Source organism: Pseudorasbora parva, chromosome 1 (genome assembly GCF_024679245.1).
Source record: "Pseudorasbora parva isolate DD20220531a chromosome 1, ASM2467924v1, whole genome shotgun sequence".
Classification (NCBI taxonomy): domain Eukaryota; kingdom Metazoa; phylum Chordata; class Actinopteri; order Cypriniformes; family Gobionidae; genus Pseudorasbora; species Pseudorasbora parva.
The window spans coordinates 13,653,894-13,674,578 of record NC_090172.1 but is presented as its reverse complement, the minus strand read 5'-3'; the positions used below and the strand labels follow the sequence as shown (position 1 = coordinate 13,674,578).

Below are 20,685 nucleotides of genomic sequence, written 5' to 3'. Positions count from 1 at the left end.
CCACAGTTAACATGATTATATGCGTGAGGTTAGAGGTTTAGTGTGGAGAAAAATACCATTGTTCTGCACTAGATGGACACGGATACTGTTTGTTATCTTGCTGTGTTGCCGAGCAGCTGCTTTAATTTATTTCGGCAGCAGAACTGAGAAATACACAGAGGAACAATTACAGACACACTATGCTCTGATCCCGGTCTGTCGGACTCTTCCACTCTGCCAAGGTGTGAGGAGTGTCAAGCCGCATGAAATGTTGAGGAAAATGATAGGGAAGACCGGGACAACAGCAGCCAAAAGAGAGAGCAGCACAGCAGGCTTTAATAAGCCAAATCTGCATCAGTGTATCACAAACACAGAATGCAGTGCAGCAGAAGCTAATACAAAGGTTGCTGGTTCAAACCCCTAAAGGCTTGCTCATGGACCTGAGGATGTCTAAGGTATCCTATATCTAATTACCTACATTACTGTGTTCTTGAGTGGAGTGCTTAAACCCAGATAGCTCCAAGGGGATGTTCCATGTCGTAATTGTACCATGAGACATTACTGGGTAAGAAACTAAACTAGCACACAGAAACAAAAAAAGCCTTAATGCACACACACACACACACTAGGCCCAATCTGGTTCCGTGTACGCAAGCTCGATTTTATACATTTACAAAATGTGACAGTGGACAATACAACAAGGCAAAAATCTACACAACACACACTAAAAAATGCTGGGTTAAAAACAACCCAAGTTAGGTTGGAAATGGACAAACCCAGAAATTGGGTTGTTTGAATTGTTCCATTCACTGGGTTCAAACAACCCAATTTCTGGGTTTGTTCATTTCCAACCCAACTTGGGTTGTTTTTAACCCAGCATTTTTAGAGTGCACTTTTTTAATTTAGCACAACCTATTCTATTAATTCTACACAGCATAATCTCATCACAAATGTGTTTGTATGCATATACACCACCGTCAAAACCGTCTTTTTAAATGTTTTTGAAAAAAGTCTCTTATGCAAACCCAAGACCGTGTGTATTTGATCAGTAAACAGTACAGTAAACATTATTATTATATTAAATGCAAAAAACCTGTGGCGATGCAAAGCTGAATTTTTAACATTATTACTCCAGTCTTCTGTGTCACGTGATCCTTCAGAAATCATTCTAAATTGTAGTCTATCACATTTCAATTGATATGTTATTTTGTCAAAAATGTATAATAAAAATCATTAAAAATATTCATGAAGGATGCAATCCATTGATCAAAAGTTACAGTAAAGACATTTATAATGTAACAAAAGATTCTCACTTGATATACTGTTGTATTTTATTATAAATATAAATATATCAATTATGTTCTTTTTATTAATTAAAGAAACTTGAAAAAAAAAACTTATTGTGGTTTCCACAAAAATATTAAGAAGGAAAAAAAAAAAGTTTTTTATTGTATTTATAATTTATCACTAATAATAATAATTATATAAAAATATAAAAATAAAAATTAATCTTTGCCATCACAGGAATAGAACACATTTTAAAATATTAAAAAAATAAAATAATAAAATGGTAATTTAAGAGTGCAATAATATTTTACAATATTACTGTTTTTTTCTGTATTTTTATTCAAATAAAGGGCATCCTTTTAAGAAACTTCTTTCAAAACCATTAAAACATCTAAATTAGTATAAACTTCTGATCTGCAAATAATAAAGCATGATTCTGGCCTAATTGTGTTTGTGTGTCTCACCTCTGGCTCATGATCTTGTAGGCATCAGGTAAATAACAGCGGGTGTTCTCCATTTGTGCGGGGTCAGCATCGCAGATTTTGTCATCAGTTCGACCATAATTTGCACTCTCAATCATGATGACGTCCGTCCCGGGACAGCGCAGCTCGATTGGGTAACTTTCACAAGACAACTCCCGCCGAACAACTGCCATGGGCACCGGAGCACGACTGAATGCTGCGAAAAGTGAGAAGAGACACTCAGCAAAATAAAAACTACAACATTGTATGACAACACAGAAGCAGTGCAAGCTTTTTAACCTCAGGGATGAAATTCAGAAAACGGAACAAAAATGAAGTGAGAAATCACTGTTGAAAGAGAGCGGATACATCAAACATTTGGTGTTTAGCGGTGAGTCACAAGACACATACGAATCTGTGAAATTTGTCATCATTGACTTCAAACCTTGAGATATGGGGACAGATTTACTAACAGTCAGCGCAAAACCTGATTGCGGCGTTAAAAAAAATGCTGTGAGGATTTGCTAAAGACATGCAGTGAACAATTTGTGCTCAAAAGGAGTGAACACTTATTTCACAGACGTTATTTTTGAGGCTGACCTTACTGCATACACTATCAGGAGTAAAATATTTGGGATTGGGAGGAGAGTATTTAAAAGAATCATGCAAGCTGATTTACAAAGGTTTGCGCTCGTCAATTTATTTGCGGCATTATTAACCGCCCGCAAAAAAGCAAGTCTTAAAACCAGACGCTAACGGGTAGATTGCGTTGGTCATTATGGAAATGATCCGGCTGCGTCTGTGTTCTTTAAAGGTTTAGTTCACCCAAAAATGAAAATTATTTCATTAATTACTCACCCTCATGTCGTTGGACACCTGTAACACCTTTGTTCATCTTCGGAACACAAATGAAGATATTTTTGTTGAAAGCTGATGACTGAGAAAGGCTTCAGAAAGGCCTCCATTGGCATTCAGTACATTCCCACTGACCCACTCACAAGACCCATAAAGGCACTAAAGACGTCGATACAAAGTCCATCTTACTACAGCGGCTGTACAATAATTTTACAATGTGACGAGAATAGTTTTTGTGCGCAAAAAAAAAATCAAAATAATGACTTAATCCGCCAAGTTATTGTCTTCCTTGTAGGTCTCTGACGTGAACTCACGCAATAGCGGCGCTCCTCCTCTTCCGGGTCATGTATTCGACCGGTGGAGCTGCGTCATTTTCTCGTGCATCGGTCGAGTTCACGTCAATAACTTGGTGGATAAAGACATTATTTAGATTTTTGTGCGCACAATAACTATTTCCGTCGCATTGTAACATTATTACACAGCCACTGTAGTGAGATGGATGTTGTAAAGTCGTCTTTAGTGCGTTTATGGGTCTTGTGAGTGGGTCAGTGGAAATATACTGAATGCCAATGGAGGCCTTTTTGAAGCAAAAATATCTTCATTTGTGTTCCGAAGATGAATGAAGGAGTTTACGGGTGTCCAACGACATGAGGGTGAGTAATTAATTAAATCATTTTCATTTTTGGGTGAACTAACCCTTTAATTTGCGTGTCATCAGTAGATCACGCGCAGAACTTTCCACTCTATCCACGCTCTCACGCTAATTTGCCCTGTTTAGTAAATCTGGCCCACGAACTCACAGATGAGACGAAAGCTGTGTCAAAAAAGCTTTTCTCTCATCTGAGAGTTCACGTATTGGAATGTAGCGCACAAGTCGTATGGGCTACTTTGATGGTGCAATGTTAAAAGTTTGACAGTCACGAGTCACCATTGACTTTCAGCGTGAGAAAAAGTGCCACGTTCTGATAAAATTTGCATTACAAAGCAAAAAGATTCATGTGACCCGTTACTAGTGAACAGTTTCTTTAACTGTTTGACAATAGAAACATTTTTGTTCGGCGAAACATTTTCAGTTGAAATCATTGATAACACCTCTAAACTTTGACCTCACAAAATGTTCCGACCAGTGGTCGAACAATATGGATATAAATAGATTTATAAATGAAACATTTTCACCAGGAAAGTAACATTTATTTATGTGAATAAGGCACATTCCATACCTAATATAAATTGAAAAGAATGAGAATGAATTTATTTCAATGCTTAACGGTCCAGTGTGTAATATTTATGAGGATCTGTTGACAGGAATGCAATATAATATACATAACTATGTTTTCAGTGAAAGACCTTACATAATGAACCGTTATGTTTTTATTTTCTTAGAAGGAGCCTTTTCTATTTTCATTTGCTGCAGGTCCCCTTCCAGTTAAATTGCCATTTTAAGGCCTAAACAGACAAACTGCTCTGCAGAGCGCTAGCTACTCTCTGCTGTCTCAGACGACACATCTTTGTCCTGTGTCAGCCACCGTAGAATCTCTATGTGCTCCGAAAGGGAGGGGTGAGCGGTGGGCAGCTGCAGTTCACAACCTCGCCCCTAGATAGGGTTGGGAACCGAGAACCGGTTCTTATGCAGAACCGATACAGATTTTTGAAAAATACCGGAACCGCGCAAAATTCCTGAGTGTCGGTTCCGAAAACCGTTCTGGTGCAATGTCTGTGCAAAGCACTGGGAGCATAGCCGCGAGCCGCGCTCCCGCTCTCTCTCTCTCACACACACACACACACACACACACACACACACACACACACACACACACACACACACACACACACACACACACACACACACACACACACACACACACACACACAAACACACACACACACACACACACACACACACACACACACACACACACACACACTCACTGTCTTAGCGCTGCCGCCTCCCTTCCCCTCACGTCACTTTTTTTAAATCCCCCACAGCGCGAGTCCCGCAAACGCGGCGCCGAGGAGCTTGTTTGTAATCTGAGGACCATGGCTCATTAGTTTCAAAATGGTTTGGGTACAAGCTGATCGCGTTGAAAATAAAGGCATTTGTCTAGCGTTATGAGCTCATTTGAAACATTGCCGCGGCTCATTTAAGAAAATGACAGCTCTGAAGAGACGCCGCTTTAGTTCGAGGTAAGTTAGTGCTAACAATAATAAAGAAAGACGATCAACACCTTATGTGTTACCACTGAAATGTAGATGTAATATATTTCCAAATGTAAGCCCATCTTAAGCGAAATGCACGCTTTATACTGTCGCCTGCTCTGGCTCTAACCTTTTAGCCTGTTTACTTTATGCAAACCTTGTGAGCGCGCAAACGCTGCGACCTCGTGCCAAATGTTTTTATTGGTTTATTAAGAACAAACAGGAGAGTTATGAAAAATTGAGTGCGAGGGATATGTTCACTTCACACAAAAAGATTTTGTAATGAGACGGCTAACTGTAGTAGCGTTTAGTCCACTGTCTATAATAGCCTAATTTAGAGATCACTTTTTTTTTTAACCGACAACCGACAACTTTGATCGGTTAACGTTGATACGGTCAACCATGGGTCAAACGGTCATCGGTTAACATCCCTAAAACAGAGAGAGAAAATGTAATAAGACAATTTCAAAGGTGTAAATTTGAAAATGTTTATTTTAATTTCCATAAATTCCATATGGCTCGATTAATCCTGTAATATATGTATAGTACAGCACTATTTTTTTGACATTGCCAACCCGTAAACTCATTTGAGAGCAAGTAATAAACACAAAAAAGGATTGTTTAAAGTTGCCTATTGTGCCTTTTTCCTTTACCACTATTTGTTTAATAATTTTATTGGAACCGGAATCGGAACCGGAATCGTTAGGCGGAATCGGAACCGGAAAATTTCTCACGATTCCCAACCCTACCCCTAGATGCCGCTAAAATGTACACAGCGCACCTTTAATTGGTGGATATGATGTAGATTTTTGTGTGGAAATCCTGCGTGGCACAAGTGTTTAGTTATTTCGTCCTCAAGTCTTTTCAGATATTTCTAGATGAAGTGGCAGAACACACACAGCAGGATCTGAGATCCTTTCACTGTTCTAAATCGTTCCAGATCAGAGTCTTTAGTCCCGGCTGATGGACTAAAGCTCAGCTTGTCTTCAGCTCAACCCCATGGGTTTATCTTTGGGACAGTAAAACCTTGATTGTGTGGTCACTGAAGTATGTCTGTGTGGATTTGCTCTGGACGTCTGTCATGATGGAAGAGCTGTTAGGCTCCACAGCAACGCTGACTTAAAGTCTCAGGGCATTTGATGGATTCCGCAAGTATGTCTGAGATTCCCTGAATTGAAGCAAGAGAACAAAATAAATAAATCACCACCCTATCTCATAGTGGTGACCATCTACTATAAATAAAAGTGTGTGTATGTCTGTATTTACAATTCACCAACATGAATAAGAATAGAGACTTTGTGAAGAGGAAGCTCATCAAAGAGTTGTCCTCACCTCTTCATCTCAAAAGTTTGCTAGCATAATAATGCGAAAACGTGAGAGAACTGTTGAAATAAATCAGACTTTGGGTCCTGATGAAAAAAAACAGTTACAAACCAGGATGGCATCAAAACCTGATGTCCACATGTACGGCTCTGACACACACCAATCCAACATTCATTGTCCACCTCACGTCATTGGGTTTGGTTTTAATTGGCTTCCAGCTTCGAACAGCACCTTTTGTGTGAATCTCTGTGTTTAAGCAGAGTGAGATTGTTGTTGTCACACTCGTGTGAACAAACACTCGCTGGCCGACAACAGATCATTAACCAGGAGATGGGACGCAGCGGATCTCTCACTCACACTCTCGCTTCTCCTATCCTGTTAACTTTCCCTTAATATTACACATACAGCTGCATTTCAATATGCTGGAGAGACCGTGTTCATCTGATGATAAAACCAGACAAAAGAAATGACTTCAGACTTATGCAGAAGGAGTCTTTGTTATATATACACACACCAATCAGGCATAACATAATGACCACCTTCCTAATATTGTGTTGGTCAACCTTTTGCTGCCAAAACAGTCTTGACCTGTCGAGTGATGGACTCTACTAGACCCCTGAAGGTGTGCTGTGGTATCTGGCACCAAGACGCTAGCAGCAGATCCTTAAATTCCTTTAAGTTGCGAGGTGGGGCCTCCATGGACCGGACTTGTTTGTTCAGCACATCCCTTTCTATCAGAACCAGCATTAACTTATTGAGCAATTTGAGCTAGAGTAGCTTGTCTGTTTGATCAGACCACACGAACCATCCTTTGCTCCCCCGTGCATCAAAGAGCCTTGACCCTATCATCAGTTCATCGTTCCTTCCTTGGAAGGATACTGGCCTTCCAAGTTTCATAGATACTGGCCACTGCAGACCAGAACACCTCACAAGAGCTGCAGTTTTGGAGATGCTCTGACCCAGACATCCTAGCAGGCACAATTTGGCCCTTGACAAACTCGCTCAAATCCTTAAGATTGTCAATTTTTCTGCTTCTATCACATCAACTTTGAGGACAAAATTTTCACTTGCTGCCTAATATATCCCACCCACTAACAGGTGCTGTGATGAAGAGATAATCAGTGACATTCAACTAGTAAAAATGAACTAAAGTAATGGTAAATTACTTTGAAATATTAAATAAAAAACAATATAACAGTATGTGTGTGTTCATGTTTTTCTATCCCGGTGGGGACTTCAACCTGAAAGCACACAAACTCATGGGGACTTGGGGGACTCATGACAACTTCCTAAATTGGGGTCCACATGTGTAAAGTGTGTGTGTATAAAGTGTGTGTACTTAATTATATGATTTATATAGGACACAGATTTATATAATGACATGGGTATTAGACTCGTATTACAGCATAAAACGTTGTTTTTGAGGACATTTTGAGGACATAATTAAACTTGCATTAAAAATGTTTTAAAAAAAGTTTTTTTTTTTTTTTTTTTTTTTTTAATCCAGAAAGTTTTGAGTGATGGGTAGGTTTAGGGCGATAGAATATACAGTTTGTACAACATAAAAAACATATGGATTGTCCTTATAATGATATTATGATAATTATATTATAATGGTGAACACACACATACACACAACACACACACACACGCACACACACAAACAATGATGTGCAAGTGTGTCATGTAAGGATTGTGCGTTTCTCTCCTTTTCCACACCCTGACACCTGGAGAGCGCTGACATTTAAAAGTCATCATTAACATCAAAACACAAGCCCATGGGGCTCAAACACACTCACACACACACACACACACACACACACACACACACACACATACATTCCTGGTCAGCATAATCTCACAAAAGAGAGAAAATCTGCCTAAACACACAGGTCAGAAACATCAGGGTGACGGATTAACCATGCGGTGTGTGTGTGTGTGTGTGTGTGTGTGTGTGTGTGTGTGTGTGTGTGTGTGTGTGTGTGTGTGTGTGTGTGTGTGTGTGTGTGTGTGTGTGTGTGTGTGTGTTGACAGATGGTCTTCAGCAGTCTGATAAAACTGTTTAAAGAGTCCTTCTGCATTGTCTTATGACTCATGAGTGACAGACAAAGACAATGAACCTTTTTTACCTTTACACACATGAAGAACTCAACCTAACATTACACAACGTAACAAAACATTCACACAAACCTGTCATCTTTTTACACTCTCATTGTTATGTTGAGTTCGGAGAGTATATTACATGGCTACGACGCTACGTATAAAAAAGAATAGTCTAATAAACAAATCCATATCTGGAACTGGTGTGTATGATCGTGAATAGCTTCACTGTTTTTCAACAAATAATTTGATTCAAAGACTAATTCATAAAGAGAGTCCTGTTTGAGGTTTGTTTCATAATGCTGAAACAATCTGCATATTATATCATATTGTACGATTTTTATTTAATCTTTCTCATTCACAATTTTTGTGGTATTGTAACTTTCTGTATATAACAAGGATGATTATTTATTAGTGGAAATATGTCACTTAATGAACTAGCTTAGTAAAATTAGCTTAGCTTTTTATTTAAAATGATTTTTAACTTTCTAAAATATAACATTTCCATGAGTTTTGAGTTTGTGATTATGTCACGGTTCATGGATTCCCTGTCTCACTCTTGGGTGCGTGTTGAATGTAGGTGAGGGCGGAGCCTGGGATTGGCTCATCACGCACCTGTGGCTGATCACCTGCACCAGCTGCAACTCATCACCTTCACCCTATTTAGTCTCTCTGTTTCTCTCTTGTCTTTGTCAGAGCGTTGTTGGATGTTTCCCCTTGTGTCTCCGTGTTGGTTGTCGTGTCCGCCCTTCCTCTTCTCCAGCGGGGGCGGGGTTCTTCTTCGTGGGGAAGAAGGATGGTTCTCTGCGACCTTGCATTGATTACCGAGGGCTGAATAACATCACGGTAAAGAATACCTATCCTTTGCCGTTGATGTCTTCAGCTTTCGAGAGGTTACAGGGAGCATCCGTCTTCACGAAGTTGGACTTACGTAACGCTTATCATTTGGTTCGCATCAGGGAGGGGGATGAATGGAAAACCGCATTTAATACCCCCAGGGGGCATTTTGAATACTTGGTCATGCCTTTCGGCCTTTCCAACTCCCCAGCGGTTTTCCAGGCACTCGTCAATGATGTGTTGAGAGACATGGTCGACCAATTCATATATGTCTACCTGGATGACATTTTGATTTTTTCTTCGTCTCTCCAGGAACATGTTCGACACGTCAGACGAGTGCTTCAGAGGTTGCTAGAGAATGGGCTTTTTGTCAAGGCGGAGAAATGCGCTTTTCATGCACAGTCTGTTCCTTTTTTAGGGTACATCGTGTCATCGGAGGGAATGCGCATGGATCCCGACAAGGTTAAGGCTGTGATGGATTGGCCAAGTCCAGATTCCCGTAAGGCCCTACAGAGGTTTCTGGGGTTCGCCAATTTCTATCGGCGTTTTATTCGCAATTTCAGCCAACTAGCCGCACCTCTGACTGCCTTGACCTCTCCCCGAATGACGTTCAGGTGGTCCGATACAGCCGAGGCTGTATTCGCCAAACTGAAAAGCCGCTTTGTTTCGGCTCCCATCTTAGTCGCCCCTGATCCCACACGTCAGTTCGTGGTAGAGGTCGACGCGTCAGAGGTGGGGGTAGGAGCGGTTCTTTCACAGCGCTCTCCCTCAGATGACAAGATGCACCCGTGCGCGTTTTTCTCCCATCGTCTTTCTCCTGCCGAACGCAATTATGACATTGGTAACAGAGAGTTGTTGGCCGTCAAGTTAGCGTTGGAGGAGTGGCGTCATTGGCTTGAAGGGTCGGGGGTACCTTTTATTGTATGGACGGATCATAAGAACCTTGAATATATTAGATCTGCTAAAAGACTCAACTCCAGGCAGGCTCGGTGGGCACTTTTTTTCGGACGTTTTGACTTTGTTCTCTCGTACCGCCCCGGGTCTAAAAACATCAAACCCGACTCTTTATCTCGTATTTTTGATGCTTCCGAACGCCCGGTTACTCCCGAGTGTATTTTGCCAGAGAAGATAGTTATCTCTACACTCACATGGGAGATCGAATCGAAGGTCAAAGTGGCCTTAGAAGGGGTAACGCCCCCGCCCGGCGGCCCACCGAGTTGTTTGTTCGTTCCGGAGGGGTTAAGATCCGAGGTCCTCAAATGGGGTCACTGCTCCAACATTGCCTGTCATCCAGGGGTAAACCGCACTTGCAGTTTAATAAAGCAACGATTTTGGTGGCCACTTATGGCTCGCGACGTTCGCAGTTTTGTTTTGGCTTGCTCGGTCTGTGCGGTTGGTAAGACATCTAACCAACCTCCCCAGGGGTTACTTCAGCCGCTGTCTGTTCCTTCGAGACCCTGGTCCCACATCGCTCTAGATTTTGTTACCGCCCTCCCGCCCTCCCAGGGCAAGACGGTCGTTTTGACCGTCGTGGACCGATTCTCGAAGGCAGCACATTTCATTCCCTTGCCCAAATTACCCTCAGCCAAGGAGACAGCGGTATCTGTAGTAGATCACGTCTTTCGGTTACATGGCCTCCCGATGGACGTGGTCTCCGACAGAGGTTCCCAATTTGTGTCCAAATTTTGGCAGGAGTTTTGTAAATTACTAGGAGCCACGGTTAGTCTGTCTTCGGGTTATCACCCCCAAAGCAACGGTCAGACCGAGAGAGCCAATCAGGATCTGGAGAGAGTGTTGCGATGTTTGGTATCCAAGAATCCTTCATCCTGGAGCCAGCAACTCTCTATGGTTGAGTACGCTCATAACTCGTTACCAGTGTCATCTACGGGCCTTTCGCCATTTGAGTGTAGTGTAGGTTACCAGCCACCTATTTTTCCTAGTCTGGATTCCGAGGTCGCGGTCCCCTCTGTTCACGCCTTTATCCAGAGGTGTCATCGCACATGGACCAGAGCCCGTGAGACTCTGCTCCAGGTGGGAGCGCGCACCAAGGCTAAAGCCGATCGCCACCGGTCTAAGCCTCCCGTTTACGTCGTCGGTCAAAAAGTGTGGCTTTCTACCAAGAACATTCCTCTCCGCTCCGTATCTAATAAACTTGCTCCCAAATTTATCGGCCCGTTCACTGTCACCAAGATCATTAGTCCGGTGACAGTCCGCCTCAAACTCCCTCCGGCGTACAGGAGGATTCATCCCGCCTTCCATGTATCCAAAATCAAACCTGTTTTTCACTCCCACCTTAATCCGCCAGTCCCGGTTCCCCCACCGCCGCGACTCGTAGATGGGGAACCAACTTATTCGGTTAATCGCATTCTGGATTCTAGACGGAGGGGACGCGGTTTCCAGTACTTGGTGGACTGGGAAGGTTACGGTCCGGAGGAGAGAAGTTGGGTTCCTGCTAGGGACATTCTGGATCACTCCCTTATTGATGATTACAATCAACAGGTAAGGTCGGCTGGGAGCGTCAGGGGACGCTCCTAGGGGGAGGGGTACTGTCACGGTTCATGGATTCCCTGTCTCACTCTTGGGTGCGTGTTGAATGTAGGTGAGGGCGGAGCCTGGGATTGGCTCATCACGCACCTGTGGCTGATCACCTGCACCAGCTGCAACTCATCACCTTCACCCTATTTAGTCTCTCTGTTTCTCTCTTGTCTTTGTCAGAGCGTTGTTGGATGTTTCCCCTTGTGTCTCCGTGTTGGTTGTCGTTTCCCCCTTCCGTGAAACGCTGGATCCCTTCCCGGATTACCTGTACCGACCTCCCGAGTCACAGCTGCTCACAGCCTGCCCGTGTCGCCAACAGAGCCTCTCTCACTGCTCTGTCTTATCCGGACTTCTTCAGTGTTCTGAGTTTTCACCTTTGTGACACTATCCGTCAAATAAACTAATTACTTGCTTTTGAATCCTGCCTCTGTGAATCCGTTACAGATTACTGCATTAAAAAAAAAAATCGAATATGCTTGTTTTTGACAAATTTCAATGACATAACATTTTATAACATTACCTAGTACTCCATGACTTTTTAGACCTTTAAAAAGTTTAAAACATTCCTCTGTGTGCTTATGTTGAGCAGTGAAGCCAGACACTAATTACAGTTGTTTGGTTTTCTTTCTCTTTCTTACAATTGATTTTTCTACTGAAGCACTAAATAAGCTTTGACAGAGAGAGCAAATGAATACCATAACTTGGACACAGTGCGTGTCTGTGTGCACAGAACATCTTAGGTTGTGGGTTTGTGTTTGCTTGTTTGCAGGTGGCAAACACACAGTCCTGAGTCGTGAGCGATGGTTTGACCAGCTCAGTCAATTAGCTTCAGTCTGCGTGATGAACGTCTACACCTGTGTCCATGTGCATCCCTGTTTCTCCTTCACTCTGCAGTTACACACTGATTTGCAAAAACACTGTAAATGCAACAAGAACCTTTGATGTATCAGAAATGTGTCAGCATGATTCTGTTCTGCATTTCCAAAACTTATGAAGAAAATATCCATCTTTAAAACTTTAAAATCTGTAATCTCCAACTTCCGCTAACTTTCATATGCGCGTTCACGAGAGGCTGGCGTTCCAGTGTATGAACAGTGTTGGGAGTAATGCGTTACAAAAGTAATGCATTACAGTAACGTATTACTTTTTGCTGTAACGCAGTAGTGTAATAGCCTGGCTCTGCCCTCCTACTTCCACTTAATTTTCATTTTCCTTCAGTACTTTGTCTGGGACTGCGGTGTATTCTTAGGTTTTCTCCGAACACGTTTACCAGTCCAATCATCGATCAGAGGGAGTGGCTGAGAAGGATGACGCTGATGATGTTGTGTGCTAGTTTGAGTTGTAGTTCAGTAATGGCGGCGGAGAAAGATGCGAACGAAACCATTCATTCCGTTGTGACATCGCCGAATATCCAGAAGTTAAAGCCAGAGCAATAACAATCTTTGCTGGGGTTTGTTGGTGGCCCTCCTCCCCAACAGGGTGAATTCGAGAAAAGTTTGATTTTCCAGCTCGCTCCGTTAGTGATGAAGGAGTTGGCTGAAGCCCTATTTAGACAGTAATTGTTTCTCGTGGGGTCGGAAGGTATTGCCATCATTTACAGGGGCTAGTCAGTGATTTTATTGCCGTCCGTTTCCCACTACCCATGTCAAAATCCCCGGCTGAGTTACCTACGTCTTTTGACAAACGCAAGGTCGTGTGATGATTTAATAGCTGTCCGAATCCACATCTCTGAGTTTTCAAGAATATATCACTTCAAAATCCACTCTTTATATCTTTTGACCACTGCAGAGCACCGTACGGTTGCATTGCCGTTATTTGGATGCTTTTCTAGACCACTTCTTCAAGGTCTCAGTACGCTTGTTTGTTCCGCTTTTGGTGCGCACCCGAGTGCGATTGCTGCTTTCACACCTGACCAAACGAACCGCACCAAAGAGGGAAACGAACTCTAGTACGATTCAATCAAACTAAATGAGGCAGGTGTGAAAGCACCCTTAAGCCCCTTTCACACTGCGATTCCGGCAAATACACGGATAATGCGACCCGGCATTTGTTCCCAGGATAGAATAGATTTCCCTGATATAGAATAGAGTTCCCTGAATAGATTTGGTCCATTCACACAGCCAGCGAAATGTGAAAGGGGCTTTATTTACTATAGTAGTTACTATAAATTATGAATAATTACATGCAACTAACACCAAACCAAACCGTAGTCTTAACCCAATAGTAAGTACATGTAGTTACATAATATTACAATGAACATATTTTAATGACAATAGGCCTATATTTATTAAGCAATAATTAATTATTTTATTAAACAAAATAAACTGAAAATATTACAAACTTTGCTAAGTGATTGTTTTGAATATATTATTTAGACTTTATTCAAAAAAATATATTTTTTCTGAAGTATTTGTATCAATACTTTGTGCCATTTGCCCCATGCTGATGCTGGTGAGCTTTTATGTAAAAACGGCCACCTTACCACGTCTTACAATTATAAGATTGTTAAACAAAAAAACACTGCTGTTTTCTATTATAATATATACTGTAAGATTATTTGTGTGCAAGACAATACAGATTTTGACAATGCGAACAACACTTTAATGAACATGCATTTCATTACATCTAAGTTCATTCAGAAATGTGCTTTGTATTATGTATGTCATTATGTTAAATCTAAATGAGCATGTAGACTGTGTTTGTCCTGACAGTAGAGACGAACATTGAGATGATGCGCTCAGTAAAAGGAGAGATTTCTGTCTGATGAAATGGTGTGTAACCTGCTGAAAGGATCGCTTCACCGGTGGAAGATTTATGTGCTAAACATAGATTCCTAACTCTTAAATATGATTCCACATAAATGAGCAGAGTACATGTGTAAGTGAAAATCAGGCTGTAAATCCATCAAGCAGAACTATGGATTCTCTGAAGAAGTGAGAGTTGCTTGCCTGGGCAAAATCCTGCCATGATGATCCAGTGTGTTGAAAGGCTGCCAGGGTGTTGTCATGCATTCAGAGGGGGTTCTGGGTGGTTGCTAGGGCGTCACTTAGGTGTTCTGTGCAGTAATGGCAAACTTTGATATTCTTGTGCACATTTTTTGTGCGACAAGTTACATTTAACAAGTTACATTTACACCACTAGGCCACACCCACCCTTTTTCCAAAATCCCACTCCTAGTAATTACATCTTTAAGATGCCTTTTTTTCAATGAAGATTCTCATTACTGTGATAAAATGTTGTTGTTTTATTCACAGAATCAGAGTAATACGATACTGTTATCAAAAGGTTTTGCTTTTGTTAAGCTAAATATCCCTTTTTTTTTTTTTACTAAATTAATACTTAGATAGATTTCATTAAAGAATCCTGAGAAAATGCTTCAGGTTTTGACAAAAATATGAAGCAGCACAACTGTTTTCAACATTGACAATAAGTTGATTCTTGAGCATAAAGTCAGCATATTAGAATGATTTCTAAAGAATCATGTGACACTGAAGAGGAGTTTTAATGCTGAAAATCTTGTATCACAGATGCTTGTATCACAGAATTAAAAATAATTGTACTATACACTCACCTAAAGGATTAGGAACACCATACTAATACAGTGTTTGACCCTCGTTCACCTTCAGAACTGCCCTAGTTCTACGTGGCATTGTTCCAACAAGGTGCTGAAAGCATTCTTTAGAAATGTTGGCCCATATTGATAGGATAGCATCTTGCAGTTGATGGAGATTTGTGGGATGCACATCCAGGGCACGAAGCTCCCGTTCCACCACATCCCAAAGATGCTCTATTGGGTTGGGATCTGGTGACTGTGGGGGCCATTTTGGTACAGTGAACTCCTTACCTGTGTCCCAAAGTGAAGGTTGCACACTTCGAAGGCCATGCACTTCGAAAGCCAGGCCAGGCCTTCAAAGTGCACGAAGCGGCACAAAGGGCGAACCGAGGGAAAGGGTTGCCAGGTCTGAATACCAAAACCCCTCCAATTGTTATTCAAAAGTATCGGAATTACGGCCAGAATGGGCCAAAATATCCCAAAATGCGGGGCCCGGGCAGTAGAAATATTGCTTAAGTCAAGACAACTTAACCTGTGGACTATAGGCTACAAACACCCCAAAGCAACAGTAGTCTAAATGCAACCCCATTCCAGACTTGTGACAACTGACAGCGGACGTTTGTGAGGAGATTTTAATAAGAGAAATGGAGCATATATATAAATGCTCTTTTATTAAAAAGCTAATATATATATATATATATATATATATATATATATATATATATATATATATATATATATATATATATCTTTTTATTGGATTTTGACATGCTTCAAAGCCTGCGACGATGGGAGACCAGACCATAAGCAGGTAAATCTGTAGCCGGTTAAATTGTCAAATTGCAAATATTAGTTAACAGTTTATTTCTTATGTTAAATGTAACTGTTACAATATATTTAAAACATTTATATATACGTCCAAGTCTTTTTTTAAGTAGGCCTACTTATTTTTATTCTATCTACTTTTTATGACATGCCAATGAAAGTGTCAAAAAATGTTTTCATCTGGTTAAGCTGATCATTTAAATTTCTGTTGTTTCTGATGTTAAACTTAAGTTATATTATTTGTCTATAAATAGGCTAGTTGTAAAAAGTCTACTTTAGGTAGGCTATAGACCAATTTATTTTCATTTACACATTTTAAATTACATGACAAGAAAATATATGTATAATCATATATAAATGTGTTTAATGTAGCTACAAATTATAACTTGCATTACAAAAATAAACAATGTAGGCTATAGAACAACCACTTTTCTTTAATTTAGCCTACGTTTGAAGTTAACAAAAATGAACAACAGACAGCAGTTTCTTTGTTTAATTTACAAATAACAAAAGATAATAATAAGCTAATAATATAGCCTAGCCATTTAAATTGTTCTGTGTCGGCCACGCATTCAGCCTTTGGAGGATCGATCTTTCAGTGACCGTTGTCAGTGAACATTCATTCATTCATTCATTCATATAATAAACTTTATTTTAGCATCTAAGTCAGCAGTTTTCGTTTATTTGCATTTTTTCTTATAATTCTGAGAGACAGATGGCACATTTGATTTAGCCTATTTTTCTGTGATATTTGTTTTAACTACGGTGTTGACAGTATAGCCTAGGCTTTAAGAAAAATAAATGATTACACGGACAATTCCTATCCCCAGTGTCTCTCTTTCTGTAAGGGAAATTTAAACGATAGATTCTGGAAACAAAATCTAAATTTAGCTGGATCAGTCAGGTCAGGAATCAAATAATTTATAGCGGGTGAGCACGGAGTGAATTTAACACGCGAGCGGAATGGTGTGGTGCGGAATAGCGGGAGCGGGACGAAAATACAGCCCCGTGCAGATTTAATTTTGAAGGCTATTTAAAGAAAGCATATGGAAAAAAAGAAAGAAACAGCGAAAAGGGTGATAATGGACTGATTCCTCTTAAGAGAATGGTTGAGAAATAAATAGAATTTATGCAACTAAAAATTGGGAAATTAAAGTTTATCTTGGTTGCTCAGGGCAGGGAACTGAACTGTGCGGATGCACTAAACGTTTTATTTACTTTGTTGTGTTCTATCCAGGCTACACTTGAGTTACCGACCGCTATACCTTCTTTAACTGGGAAATCTGATCGAGTGCCACGGGAATGCGGACCACCAGCGTGCTATGAATTCTGGGATAGGGAAGGCTGCGAAGTTGTGGGAAGGTTCCATCTGCTGTACCCTTCCTTTGCCTGAGAACCGAAGGGCGCATTTTGAAGTCACTCATGAATTGCGGCAGCCTTTGTCGCACCGCTGTGATGCAATCGCACTTCAAATGTGGCCTTCAGAGGTGCTGCTTTCACATTGGGACAGCCTTCGTAGTGCCGCTGTGACGTAATCGCACTTCAAATGCGGCCTTCGAAGTGTGCGCACTTCACTTTGGGACACAGCTCTTGTCATGTTCAAGAAACCAATTTGAAATGATTCAAGCTTTGTGACATGGTGCATTATCCTGCTGGAAGTAGTCATCAGAGGATGGGTACATGGTGGTCCTAAAGGGATGGACAGGTAGAAACAATGCTCAGGTAGGCCGTGGCATTTAAACGATGCCTAATTGGCACTAAGGGGCATAAAGTGTGCCAAGAAAACATCCCCCACACCATTACACCACCACCACCAGTCTGCACAGTGGTAACAAGGCATGATGGATCCGTTTTCTCAATCTATTTACGCCAAATTCAGACTGGCGTAAATAGAATCGAGACTCATCAGACCAGGCAACATTTTTCCAGTCTTCAACTGTCCAATTTTGGTGAGGTCTTGCAAATTTTAGCCTCTTTTTTCTATTTGTAGTGGAGATGAGTGGTACCTGGTGGGGTCTTCTGCTGTTGTAGCCCATCCGCCTCAATGTTGTGTGTTGCAGCTTCACAAATGCTTTGCTGCATACCTCGGTTGTAACGAGTGGTTATTTCAGTCAAAGTTGCTCTTCTATCAGCTTGAATCAGTCGGCCCATTCTCCTCTGACCTCTAGCATCAACAAGGCATTTTCGCCCACAGGACTGCCACATACTGGATGTTTTTCCCCTTTCAAACCATTCTTTGTAAACCCTAGAAATGGTTGTGCGTGAAAATCTCAGTAACTGAGCAGATTGTGAAATACTCAGACCAGCCTGTCTGTCACCAACAACCATGTCACGCTCAAAATTGCTTAAATCACCTTTCTTTCCAATCCTGACATTCAGTTTGGAGTTCAGAAGATTGTCTTGATCAGGACCACATTCCTAAATGCTTTGAAGCAACTGCCATGTGATTGGTTGATTAGATAATTGCATTGATGAGAAATTGAACAGGTGTTCCTAATAATCCTTTAGGTGAGTGTATATTATAATATATAACTTATTTTTTAAATTGCAATGACATTTTACTGTAAAATTTGATCCTTAGTGAGCAAAAGAGACTTTAAACTGGTGTTTATTTCTATGATTTTGGATAGAAGGCTAATCTTGAAATTTCCCAGTTTCAACAAATAGTGATGCTTGGCACGCAGTAATAATCCAATATGTGTGGCACAGAGCATCACAGCAACATTGTTCAACAGCATGTGCGATCTCTGAACGCTAAGGGCTCATATCAGTCAATGCACTGTTTAGCAATTTCCCCTTCTTTCTTCCTGTGCAGTTGCCCTCACATCCTCTCTCTCTCTCTCTTTCTCTCTCTCTCTCTCTCTCTGCCCTTTGCAAATCCCTTTTGCCACCATATTACTGCAGGAATGCTGTCAACTAAAACACATACACACACACGTAATGCTCTGAGGCTGTTGTGATTTTAACGGCTCTTGACAAAACAGAGGGTTTAATTGAGGTCAAACAAACAACAGGAAAATATGTTTCCCCCCCCTTTTCCAAGAGCTGCCGGACAAAAATAAAGAAAGTGAGACTGAGCTTCATTCTTAACACAGACTTACAATGGAAGTGCCATAAGTGAGTCAAATTAAGCCTCAGACACTAATTATGCCACACTGAAGCATATCGGCTAACCACAAAACCCACTAAAGCTTAGACACTTGCATATAATAGTGTTTAGCAGTAAGAGCACTCTCTTCAGGCCGCACACACAAATTATTTTGACTGAGAATGCCATGACATGTCAATAAATAACACATACTATTGTGCTGTTTGCTGGCTGCACGCAAATGACAAAATCACATAACTAAATTGCTAAATTATATATATGTGTGTGTGCCCTTGTTTATATTACATTGTGGGGACCAAATGTAACCAGATGGGATAGTAGAGCCTGAGATCACATACATTGTGGGAACCAGCCAGCGGTCCCCCTTTTTCAAAATGCTTGTAAATCATACATGATGAGTTTTTTTGAGAAAGTAAAAATGCAGAATGTTTCCTGTGACGGGTAGGTTTAGGGGCAGGGGTGGTATAGGGGGATAGAAAATACGATTTGTACGGTTAAAAACCATTACGTCATCACAAAGATAGTGAACCAGATGAGTCTGTGTGTGTGTGTGTGTGTGTGTGTGTGTGTGTGTGTGTGTGTGTGTGTGTGTGTGTGTGTGTGTGTGTGTGTTAGTGTGTGTGTGTGTGTGTGTGTGTGTGTGTGTGTGTGTGTGTGTGTGTGTGTGTGTGTGTGTGTGTGTGTGTATGTGACACAGTCGCTAAGAGTTTTTCGAAGGCCCAAAATCAACCTAGACATTAGACAGACACCACTTCTTCCACCTCCTTCCTCGACCCGCACATTCCAAAGGCTCTTTGAACATCACACAAAGACCTCATACTAGGGCTGGGCGATAAATCGATTTTATCGATTCATTCGAGCTTGTAGTTCACGTCAATTTTTGTGAATGAAAATCGGTTTCCTCTTAAAAATCCGCTGACGCTCCCTTCTGGGCTCCCATAATGGTTCAGTCCTCCACTCGCAAGTTTGCCACAGAGATACACAAACAACAAGGATAGCGTCTAACAACATACAGTGTCATTTGTAATTGGTTCAGTTTTTCACAGAACAATAAACAATACCCCGCTGCAAAGTGTGTTTGAAGTCTGAACGGAACCGCGTTACTCATTTGAGCTGCGCGGACAATGAATGCAGCGCGAGCTCATACATGGGCCGATCTCGTGACAGACACGATACACAACGCTGGAGATCCAGTGAGAGAGTGTTTAAATTCACCACAGAATTAATAACATTGCTACTGTGATCAAATGGAAGCGTTCAGCGCAGAATTCTGTTATGAACCACAGATATCAGATCAAACAGAGCTGAGCGAAGGTCAGGGGTTTCAGTCACAAATCACCAACATTCACCATGATTTACTGCAGTAAAACCACATGGATTTAATGTTATTGTCATTATTTATCTCACGATTCCTACAACCTTTTGAGATTGAAATTCAAGCACTTTCCAGTGGTTTTCAAGAGCTTCACACTTATTTCCAGCACTTCAAAGCTCTAAATATCCAATTTTAATGTTATTTTTAATGTGATGGTTTTTAAAACTAAAAGTTTAAAGGGGTCTTGTGAAAGAAATAGTCGAATGTTTTTTTGTGTGTTTTTTTTTTGTTGTTGTGTGTAATCCATCCA

General features: G+C 41.1%; 1 protein-coding gene across 32 annotated transcripts in view; it reads right to left on the bottom strand.

Annotated features, from left to right (window-relative positions):
* Positions 1-20,685, bottom strand: part of LOC137049274 (adhesion G protein-coupled receptor L3-like) — a 425,717-nt gene that overhangs the window by 258,737 nt on the left and 146,295 nt on the right. For all 32 annotated transcript variants that reach the window (XM_067427809.1, XM_067428692.1, XM_067428735.1 and 29 more), the window contains one exon: positions 1,731-1,944. In XM_067427809.1, coding sequence (XP_067283910.1) covers positions 1,731-1,944 — 214 coding nt within the window. The remainder of the gene's footprint in view (positions 1-1,730; positions 1,945-20,685) is intronic.